Raw genomic sequence first — 11694 nt, 5'->3', positions numbered from 1 at the left:
TAACTGAGCTTTAGGGACATTCTGATGGTTTAAATGGAATAGACAAAAGGATACATCTGAAAGACAGGCCATGATCATGGCTCCAACATCCTCTCTCACCTTTGATATCGCACTTTATGTTGAGAGACGTCAGTCTAGACAAGTGGACTCCTGCTGTGTGGGGTGAGGAGGAGAAAGCAGGCGTGATGAACTGTATCCTAACAGCATGGACGCCCAGCATGGACATTACTGGAAGCTCCAGATGGTCTGAGACACTCATTACACTTCACACCAGCTCTCATGCAAAAAGAGTTGAAGAGGGCAAGAACAAAGGCTAAAAAGCCTGTCCTAAAATGCCAGTAAAGAAAAACCCAAAGCAATAAATGTGAGATTCATGCAGGTGATCAATAACTGGACAGAATTCCTCATACATAACTCAGGATGAAGAATAGAGCTTTTAATACTTGGACCCCACAGCATGTGTCACGTTAGTTTTCATGGACCTCCTCCATCAGTATATTTCTTAACATATAAATGATATTTGCTCCTGTTAGTGCAAATGTGTAAGGCATACATTGAAACAACTCTAGAGGACACAGTGGGCTCATTTTATGCATTTATTTATGTAGCAATTTACGTTCTGATTAGCTGCTGAGAGGCTGCATCAGCAGTTGGGTAATAACCGCACGTCTCTGAGCACACGCGGTTCAACGTCTCAGTCCTTCACTTCTTAAATCTGTGTTCCTCTCCAAAAATACCACAAAAGTTGCCTAAAAATGTCCCCGTTCTGAAAATCCCTGCACGTCTGCAATTTCACCAAAACCTCATTTCATGTTCTCGCCCTCCCGCCAGTATTCATGACTGCCCCTTCCCCCAAATTAAAGTTCCCATTTGCAAAGCTAGTGAGGTCACACATTAGCAACAGAGGACAATCAACTTTTTTTCCCCCGCCAGAGGGTTACAACCATCCTCTTTACACACACAAAACAGCCCTCTCCTTATTTTAACAGCCAGAGAAGAACAAAAAAGATTAAACAATAAACTCCCAAACCTTTTGTACAGAGAAACCAAACTAAATGGAGAAAATGTCTTTTACATTAGTCCGCAGATATCCTCTGTGATCCTCTCCCGGGCTCTGTAATTTTAATAGGGAAGTGAGACACACACGTTTACCAAATACAGTTCGGTGTGTCAATGCGAGGCTCTGTGTGTAGTGGGCAATGTCAATACATCTCTATCACTCGTTTAGCCGTCCATCTGTTTGTTTTATGTGGATTAGAAGAAGGTCTTGGCCGTATGTATGATAGTGATGTGAATATGCATGTGTGTCATAAGTTAACAACATGTAAGTCTACATCTGTGTGTGTCTGTATGCAGGTTTAGGAGAGTCTTTAGGCCAGTCCAAAGCCTTCAGAACATTCCTGAATGGCCAGCAGCAGCATGTGTCTTAACTTCTCGTAGCTCTCATACGCCGGGAGGTCCAACTGGTTAAAGCTGGAAGGAGAGAGAAACAAAAAAAGCAATAAGCCACTTGTGTAACTGCCATGCAATGTAGTAGCATACCTCATCCAATCAGTTTTTAGAGGTGCTTAATTACATGCATTATGAAATTTCAGAATGTGCAATATGAATACATTTGAATTGTGTTTTATGAGGCAACAATGTTCATTTACCAAGTGTGTGCAGAGGGCAGGCGGTCAGTGGAGCGGTCATCTCGGTGGATCTGGAATTTCTGGATGCCATTCATTCCCTCTAGTGCAGCAAAGCCCTGCAGTGGCACTTTGGATGTGCCCGTAACAAACTGCAGGAATTTGGCCCGGTCAGCCTGGTCAAAGGATCGCAATGCACGCCAGAACCACTGGATCTGTGTAGAGAAAGGAGAACAGAAAATAAAAACCAGGTAAAGAACAGCAAGGTGTCTTAAGGTCAATTCACACCGCACAGACAAACGCCAATAAACAAGTTGGCTGTTGGATTTAGAATTTTACGACATATAGCCTAAACAAATATTTGACAAGATGTTTTCATGTTTTATTTTGCATCAAATATTAGTATGTATCATTACATGTCTTGAAAAAGGTGGTTGTTAACAAATGGCTAAATGGGACTACGAAGGTTGTCATGGACATTAAACACCATCACGCCAAAAAGGAAAACTCCTCTACTCACTAGTTCGCTTGTACATAAAGACTGAAAGAGAAGCTTAATGGTGGTGATGCTGAAGTCATGCCACTGTTGTGTAGTTAGTATATAGCCTAACTTGTTTTTATTTAAACTTCCAAATTCATTAATTGTTTGTTTCTGAAGATTTTCTTGATGAATAAAATCATAAACATATGTTGGTCACAGATCTTATTCCTTTTTTTGGAGAACCACCGTGATGCTAACTTCCGGGTTGGCATGCAAAAATATGTCATCCCTGCAGTGCTCTAATGGACACAACCTTTTTTCTTGCTTGAAAAACTGCTTCAGGAGGTGGTGAAAATTATGACACTTTGTCATAGTCCATGAAACACTTCAGAAAGATATGCAGTGTTGAAGACAGTAAAAAACAATGAAAATATTATTTCATGTCCTATGAGGTGTACATACCTGAATAGAACTGGACTGATATTTGTGGTATTCTGTATTGGCTTTGAGGTCGTCAATGTCGATGGTGGGCAGGCCGGAGATGAGCAGCTCCAGCTCTTGCTCAGTGAAGATGGAGATCAGTCTCTTGGGGATGATCTCATAGAAGCCCTCCAAGAAGGCGGCCAGCTGTTTACGGATCGCACCTAAGAAACAAAGATGTTTCAGCTTTCTGATAGACTTTTGAACCTCCCCCTTCCTCACAAGCAATGACATTTATTGAAGTGTATGCACACCTGTCATCTTCATCTGGCAGACCAGATGCACATATTCCTTCTTATTCTCTTCTGTGACAATGATGTTGGCACCATTGGCCTTCAAATCTCTTACTTCACACACGCCAAACTCTTGGACCTGTGAACATATGAGGAAGTGATTATCATGCCTAACTCTACCAAAACTATCTTAACTAAATAAAATATTTAAGTGCAAACTGCAGCCCATACCTCTGTGCTGAATGTCAGCTCGTAGCCCAGAGTGGACACATCATTCTCCAACAAGTAGACCAGACCCTGGAAGAAGGGATAGTCTTCGCTTTCCATGTCTGTATACCTATGACACAAAAAAATCCAGCTTATTCTATATACATTGTAGAGATAAAAACAATCTAAATCACAATAAATGAGGATAATCCTTTCTGGTACCTGACGCTCTTGCCCAGGATGTGCTTGTAGAAGCTGCGTGTGAAGTAACACTCTAATAGTCTGTTGTCATAGACTGCTTTGGCCACCACACGTCCCACAAACTTAAAGTAGCTGAGATGGTTGGGGTTGCAGTGGGAGGAAGGATTGATGGTGTAGGTGACACGGTCACCGGGTGAGGTGCGGAACAGGGCATACATGGGGTTGAACATCTCTCTGGAGATGATCATGTACCACTCCCTTAACAGCCCACCTGCATCCTGACCCTCCTCTCCTTCAAACACTATATACCTGTAGAGAAAGAGACCATGTGAATAAAAAAAAAAAGAGAACAAACAACTGCCCTGCTCTTGTAGCTATCTGTAAAAAACATGCACATCAGTGAGAGAGTGTCAAAGTGAGAAAGCATGAGAGATTTACAGTCTGTTCTTCATGTCCTCTGGGCTCTTGCGGTGCAGCTCTCTGTAAGAATCTTCAAAGACATGGTCTCTTCTCACATGGACGGCCATATCCTCTTTCCTCAGCCCCTCATCCAGACGCTCCAACTCCTGGCGGAAATACCTAAGAGACACACTTATTAGATAAAGACTGCAAACAGAAAATTAACAATAAAAGAAATATACATAGATGTCAGCTTTAGACTAAAAGGCCAGTAGAGAAGGGAGAAATTTTTTATTTTATTTTAAAAATAAAAAAACAGAGAAATTATATTATGTTTAGTCTGTACTGACAATTTAACAGTAAAGCGCATTTTCCACAAGTTCTCATTACTACACACAGTTATAAAAAAAAAACTCAAGTAAAACATCTGGATTCATTCTCCATAAAGATTTTTAATAGACTTCCAGTACTTTAGTACACTAATTTATTATTAGCATTACAGTAAAAATCAAGGTAATATGAAAGTTATCACAATGATGTATTTTTTTTGTTTTGCATTTTATTAATAAGAATGAATTTTTTATATTACAGTAATAAGAGGGGCCTTTGCATTTTTTCATTTAACTTTTTGTCATATAATGTCAGTATAATTATATTAAATATTAAGAATAATGTTAAATAAATAAAAAAAGGCAAAAAGAAGTGTGATGTCCACTCGCTGAATTGACAGCTCCAAAACAACTATTGAAAACCCAATGTTTTGACCGTCAGGTCTTTATCAGGCACATATCAGGCCAATAAAAAAAAAAAAATCTAATTTCGCATTGTTTTTTATTTTAGTGTGAAATATGACCCAGGAAAATGTTCTTAATTGTCATGAAAATAATGCCAGCATTTCTTAATATAAAAAAGTATAAAAGGCAGAAAAAGTATCTTACTTCCGCTTGACATCAAAGTCCAAGATGCGGATGTAGTCGACCAAGACGGCGAATGGCCCATCTGCCAGGTGAGTGGTGGACTGACGCAGGATCTGATTCAGCACTGTGCGGTGGGTCTCTGTTAATGGCAGAGAGAGAGTGTTCATATCGAGGACAGCTTTCATCAGCATTCATCATGTACGCCTCTACACTGTGAACTTTTATTAGGGACCACGAGACAGCTTGTGTTTGTTTGACTAACCTGCAAAACGCAGGAACTTCTGTGTGTCTGGAGGCAGGTTGGAGGAGATGTGCATAGAGGATGGCTCCCTGGAAAAGAAGGGGTCCAGAGAGGAGGGGGTGGCAGGGGTGAGAGGGGCAGGGGATAGTGGGGGTGGCTCGTCCTTGATGTGTGACAGCTGGCTCTCCCGAGTATCTCGAACCGGAGGTTTGCTTTCCCGCTCGGTGGCATGCACCAGGAAAAAGGCCTCCACTGCAGGCTGCAGCACTACAGAGGTACAAAGAGATTTGTTAAATTAAGTAATTTCTTTTCTAAAAAATTCTTTAAAAAAAAAGATGAATAAAATACCTAAAACTGCATGTTGGTCATGAGACTCTTCAAGTTCTTTCAGGCACTCCCCCAGCATGTCCCATAGCTCGTCTAACAACAGCTGCTCACTCAACAACGGCAGGTCAGGCAAACGTTCCTCCTGTTCCTGCTGGCTGCTGCTCTCTTCACCTACTCGCACACATAAACCATATTGTAACATGCATATAAACCAGTTTCAGACACTGATTTTTCTCAAGTTGCATCAAAGCAGCACCAGGCATATAAGCCCTGGATAATGTGTTTGTAGATAACATTGTTTGTAGAATAATTCTGCATTCCAATCCTGGTCTAAAATGGCCTAAAAGAGTATTCTAATACTGTATTAATGCATTCACCTACTGTATGATGCTTACATTGCAAAGCCATCATCATGCAAGTATATGACTGTACATCAAATGATATTACATTTGAAGTTTACTTAAATCATAATATGGAAAAGGCAAGGACATTTAGCTTTGACTAAAATTATTTACACTGCAGTTCAAAAGATTGGGGTCATCAGGTTTTTAAAAATGATTTTTTTAAAAAGTCTCTTATGCTAACCAATGCAAACCAGCAACACAAATAGTGACCCTAAACTTTTGAACAGTAGTGTAGAAGTGTTGTTGTATTATAATATTTAGCTTAAAACACAATTATCCATATTCCAATAATAACTGGCAGACTCCTTGCTAGTGTTGATCATCTTTGAATTTTAGAAATTTCGATTCCACTTATCAGTTTCTAGTTTCAGTTCCAATGAGGTAAAAATTCTAAATCAAACATTTAGATATCAAACAGTTACATTGTTGCAGCTCGATACCATGCACCATAATCAGCAGCCTAAAGAACACTTGTACAAATAACTTGCCTACTTTAAACAAAAATACACCAAAAACAACAAGCCTAACTAATATAAATGTCAAACATTAATGACAAGTAAACAGTCAGTAATAAAATAAGAACAAATAAACAAATTAGCAATAGCACAAATAAACAACTGAAAGTTAAGGTACAGAAATTTAAATCAAATGCAAAATAACTGCATGGTTTTCTTTTTATAAATAACAGATTAATCCTTAAAGTAACAAAAGTTAATCAGCGAGTGATTTTCTTTTCTTTTGTTTGACAGACAGCAACTGTTGCTGTCACTTTAAAAGCAATTGCATAGATCTAATAAACTGATACACATGCGTTTTCTTTTTCTACAGTTTATGTTCTCTAGAGACAAAACTGACTGTTTATGAGGATATTTTGACAATTTGGTGTGCATTTGTCTGTTCAAACCCAAGATGATGTGAAAGAACTCAATTCAGAATTCACACATTATATGAGAGGTGCACACAAGAATTGATAAGCGGAATTGGAATGTGCACGTCTTATTGAATTCAAGTTTCTCGGAAAATAGGAACCTGTTCTAAAAATGGACAATTTTAGCACCATTATAGACACTATAAATTACAGCAGTCTCATATGAGGACAAAGTAGTTCAGTGATTCATATGCCCTAATTCCATGCACGGATGTTTCTATTGTCATCATTTCACAGCTATTGTTTTACAGGGCCTTACCTAAGGTTGCCTGGTCCTGTTCTAGGGGTGAAGGCTGGTCCACATCCATGGGCGAATCATCTCTTTGAGCTGCTGGGGGCTCGGCAACAGAGTGCACCTCCGACTGAACCAGGGGAACCAAGGAATAGGATGAGATTCAATACAATTCCCCCGACAGAGGAGAAGAGACAAATGGTGTGTATAATGTAGGAAAAAAGATAAAATGGGGGTAAGCACAGACCGAAACCAGAAGCAGTGATAGAGACTGAGTATCATGCATCAAAACATTCAGAGACATTGGCAGGAAAAAGGGGGGTTGGATGGAGCTTTAGCAAAGCAGCACTGATAACCAGCCAAAAATCAAACCACACACAAAAAGACAAAGCTACAGACGGGAGAGAATCAAAAAGCTGGATGCAACATTCAAATATCTCAAATAATGCACCATACAGGCTTTGTGTCAAATGCAGCACAATGCAGTGGAGGGCAGAGCAGTAGAGAGGTGAAACAGAGAGCTGGGGTTTAGAAAAGAGTCACTGGTAGGTCTTATGAAAGAATGACTTGGTTTGTCACTGGAAAACAATTGTGGGCTCAGCGGAAGTTTTGTCACTTTTAAAATAGTGTCTAGGTATTTGATAAACAGAGCATTGAGGTGCTTTTAGAAGATGAATAGTTTTCATATGAACTACAAGCAAAAGGTTTACTAGTTTCATTATATTTAATGAGTACTGAGGGCTTGGTGATCTAGTTCATATTTGTGATGATTTTGTTGGTGATATAAAATTAAGCATTCTGAGCATCACAGTAATTTTAATTTGCCTCTTTTTGAGTATGAAAAAAAAAAAGATTATAATAGGCTCTCAGGTTTACATTTGGAAATTCATGCAGATTATTCAGACTTCTCAATATATATTGAGTCTATATATCATTTGTTAAATTGGTGCATTTAAATATAATTAATATTTATTAATTCATATATTATATAATATCATCAATTATATATTATTTTTGTTAATTTAGTAAAAAAAACTATTTTAATACTCTATCTCAGATGTAATGAATTCAGTAAAAATAGAGAGACACATTGAATAGTTAAATGGGTGAGAAAAATCAAAATTTGTAGCTATATCGCTGTACCCTGTGTGTAATGCAGTGTTACATCTAAATAAATAGAAAATATTACTATTATTATTATTAAATCAGTGGTGTCCTGGGCTGTGAGATATCATCACTACGAAATACACAGGGTATTATGAACATCATGGGTGTGTGTGATGGTGAGTACAGTCAGTAGCAGTCTGCCTGCTGTCAGTGCGGCCCATGCTAACCGTGGCTGCGCTGGCCGTGCCAGCGGGGGGGTTGTTGGTTGCAGAGGTACTGGGGGCAGACGATCCAGCCACAGCCACAGCAGCGGATGCAGCAGCAACAGCAGCAGCGGAAGAGGATGCAGATGAAGAGGGTGGGGGGGCCTGCTGTAGACGGCGGGCCCTCTGCCCCTCTCTCACCATCTGAATGATGGCGTCCGCTTCAGCCTCTAGCTGACGGACCGCAGCCTGGATACTGCTGGCTGAGCCCAGACTCGTGGAACCTGGAAACAAATGGAGAATGAATCTAGATAGGCCCGTGAACATTAAATAAGCTGTCTAGAGCTCAATGGGAGACGAGACTCAATTGAAAGCTTCAATGTGAAGCGTGGAAACGTACTTAAAGGATTAGAGGATGCCTCTGTGTTAAAAGAGAGTGACTTACTCAGTCTTCCTCCTGTCTGCTTAGCTTTCTTGTTAGCACGCCGTGTGTCTTCTCTAAGCTGAATAATGACTTGCAGAACACGCAGGAAAAACTTCTGCGTGGAGGTCTTGGAAGTGAGCGAGCTCATGCAGGGCAGCTGCAGCTCACGGCCACCTAACGTGCGCTTCTGAGCAGCCACAATCACCACACTCTCTGAGCCATCAAACCTGTAATCCATTCAGACCCAAGGAAAAGGACAAGTATGGTTATTTTTATGAACAGCATTCAGCAGAATCTTTTATCTAGGAAGTTTCTTTAAATTATTTCAAATGTGATTTGAACCTCCAAGTTTTCTACAACCAGCTTAAATCCAAAGGTAAATTACCATTCAAAAGTTTGGGGTCAGTAAGATGTATTTTCTTTAAAGAAATTAATACTTTGATTCAGCACGGATACATTAAATTGATCAAAAGTGATAGAAAATGTAAACATTTATAATTTTACACACACACACACAAAATAAATAAATACTGTTCTTTTGAATATTCTATTAAATCAAAGAATCCTGGAAAAAAAAGTAACATGGTTTCCACAAAAATAAGATTTTTCAATAAAAATAAGTAGTATTTCTTGAGCACCCAAACAACATATTACAATGGTTTCTGATTATGATTACTTGATTTAATTCAAGTACTGTGTGTAAAATTAAAGTTTGGGCTTGTTCACAATCATGTCAATTTTGTAATGATATCTCAAAGCAAACAATAGTTTGGGTATTTGGAAACATGGTGGCCTTTTATTCAAAAGTCCAAAAACCTCTCCAAACAAGTGATCTGAGTGTTACACTGAACATAAGAACTACTTAAATAGCAAGCTGTGTGCTCCTATTCTATGGTGCACAGTAAATCAAGACCAGTCAATCTGATTGATCAATCCAATCGAAGCGCGCTCCTGCTGTAAAACAGTGTCCGATTGGCCTCAACACATCGTCCCTACCCACCATACCCGAGAACAAGTTTACATTGGTTGAACTTTCAAATGACATTAGGAAACACGGTGTCATGATTGCGACACAAATCGAATCCCGGAAGTCCTATAGCTTTAGCCAAGCAGCATGTCATGTCACTCCGTGAGGATTTTCTCAAGATCTACGCATCATGTTATGTTGTGTGTGGGCTCGTGTGAATCAAGACAACCTGCTCTAAATAAAGATGTGCGATTTACTAAGGTTTACTAATGTTTCGCGAAGTTAAAAAGCAGTATATTATTTACATGAGAGTCAGTGGCGTCTATTTATGGTTTTACGTTATCAAATTGCAATCGGTAAGTGACTACAAATTGAGTCATAATGTGATTATTGGCCAATACCGATCTGCAGCCGATTTACCAGAGCATCCCTTCATAGTGCTATTGTGAAATCACAAAGGCTACAATTCAGTTAAATAATTATGTGTGTTGCGGGTTTCAGAGTGAAGCGTAATTTCACCAGATTTACAACATAAATTATTTATAAACCCACGCCAACACGGGGGAATACGTCAATATGTTTCTAAATATGCAAATTGTTGTTCATCGCGATCCTCTGCAAGTTTGCATGTTTTGATGTCTAGGCTACATGTTCTTGTTCAAGAAATTACAGTGGCTGTAGCATTTCTATCATAAAGAGGCCGCCAAATATTAAAGATTAAGTGGAGATTTTAATAAAATTTTCAGCCAATATCAAACAACAATTGGTGCCCTCTGCAGGCATTTGTTATAATACAGAATGAAGTTGATTGTTTATATTATGTATATTACATTATCACCCAGTTTCAGACAAGGCTTAATCTTAGTCCCAGACTAAAATGCATGTTTGAGCTGTTTTAATATATTAAAATATGTCAGTGCCATTGTTTTGTCTCAAGATGCACACCAGTAATGTTTTTATGTTTTCTAAGGCACGTTTATAAAAGCTACTTAAAAGCCCTAAATGAATCAAGCCGTAATCCTGATTTAATCTAAGCGCTGTCTGTGAAACCGGGCCTATGTACTTTAACGGTGTTGTTCAATAAAACTATATCATTACATGGTTTTGATACTTTATTTGAACCAAGTATTATTGCCTCATTATAAAACATGTATTTGAAGTCATTTTAGTTGCGACTGACTTTAGTTCAGTTTTGTGACGTACTTTCCGAGTGAAACAGAATATTAAATGAGAAAGAGGGCGTGGCTTGTTTTTTTGTTGCTGGGAATTGATTGGATCTAGAAAAGAGGGTGTTCCATTCAGCTCGCTGTCAAAGCTTGCAGCATGATGTCAGATGTCAAAAATGATGTCAGTTTGATGGCTTGGGTAGAACATCCTTCTCCAACTCAAACAGTCAAGCTGACATCAGAGAAGGAAGGCCATTCCAGAGAGGAAGTACATTTTTAGATTTTGATCAAAGATTACAAAGACAATTTTTTTTTGTGAATCAACTTGCACAGATAAATTATTCACCACAAGACAAGTAATGTGCATCAACTAAGTAAATAGGGTCAATTTAGGATTATTGTTCATTTATGTCTATTTTTATTCCCACAAATATAAAAAAGACGTTTTTTTTTCAGATTACTTGATTAAACGTCAAAATGTTTTACTGTATTTTTAATCAAATCAATGCAATCTAACCAACCTCAAACATTTGAATGGTAGTGTAGGTAGAAACTATCATCACCTGCTGGTCATCTTGCCCTTGAGGCGTGTGGTGATGGATGGGTCATCATGAGAAGCTTCAGGAGACTGAGCATCAGCACGAGCTCTTCTCTGCTGCTCCAGGTTATACTCCCTCAACTCTGCCAGTAAAGTGCCTGAAAAAAAAAAAAGACCACACAGCGATTCAGTTTTGCAAATGAAAACTAAGCTGCAAAACAGGATATTCATGGTGGTAATGACAATCATGAGCACAATAGCACATGCCTGGACAGCTTAATCAGCCCTAACGAGCGACCATACAGAAATCTTGAAAGTATAGTACCGAAAAAGGGTGGCAAAAAAATCCTGATGATGAGGTACTGACCGATTTGTTTGCAGAGAGTGTATCCGAGGTGACGTGCCCCACTGAGCAGAAGTTTGAGTACAGTGTCTCGGGTTAGTCCATCTCCTCTTGACAGCTGCAGCAGGATGTTGGCTGCATCCTCTAGACCTTCCTCTGAACACGAGTGGGATGTCAGTACCTGGACACAAACCACAGGGGGTAACTAATTAGACTGCTGAGCTAGGTCAAAAGAGCCAAGGGTTAGGAGAACCAGACATGAGGCGAC

General features: G+C 39.2%; 1 protein-coding gene across 8 annotated transcripts in view; it reads right to left on the bottom strand.

Annotated features, from left to right (window-relative positions):
- Positions 1-415: 415 nt before the first annotated feature.
- huwe1 (HECT, UBA and WWE domain containing E3 ubiquitin protein ligase 1) overlaps positions 416-11694 on the bottom strand; it is a 48311-nt gene continuing 37032 nt past the window's right edge. For 7 of the 8 annotated variants that reach the window (XM_081385708.1, XM_081385705.1, XM_081385710.1 and 4 more), the window contains 15 exons: positions 11451-11607; positions 11109-11241; positions 8434-8639; positions 8013-8272; positions 6706-6808; positions 5136-5285; positions 4809-5054; positions 4568-4685; positions 3669-3809; positions 3252-3539; positions 3054-3159; positions 2844-2961; positions 2572-2753; positions 1653-1843; positions 416-1473 (listed from right to left, as the gene is read on the bottom strand). In XM_081385708.1, coding sequence (XP_081241834.1) covers positions 1371-1473; positions 1653-1843; positions 2572-2753; positions 2844-2961; positions 3054-3159; positions 3252-3539; positions 3669-3809; positions 4568-4685; positions 4809-5054; positions 5136-5285; positions 6706-6808; positions 8013-8272; positions 8434-8639; positions 11109-11241; positions 11451-11607 — 2502 coding nt within the window. In that variant the 3' untranslated portion in view covers positions 416-1370. The remainder of the gene's footprint in view (positions 1474-1652; positions 1844-2571; positions 2754-2843; positions 2962-3053; positions 3160-3251; positions 3540-3668; positions 3810-4567; positions 4686-4808; positions 5055-5135; positions 5286-6705; positions 6809-8012; positions 8273-8433; positions 8640-11108; positions 11242-11450; positions 11608-11694) is intronic. The other variant, XM_081385712.1, reaches the window with a different exon arrangement.

This window comes from Scardinius erythrophthalmus, assembly GCF_964197995.2.
Source record: "Scardinius erythrophthalmus genome assembly, chromosome: 15".
Lineage (NCBI taxonomy): Eukaryota > Metazoa > Chordata > Actinopteri > Cypriniformes > Leuciscidae > Scardinius > Scardinius erythrophthalmus.
Note: the sequence above shows the minus strand (reverse complement) of the source record. Positions and strands in the feature narration are given on the sequence as shown.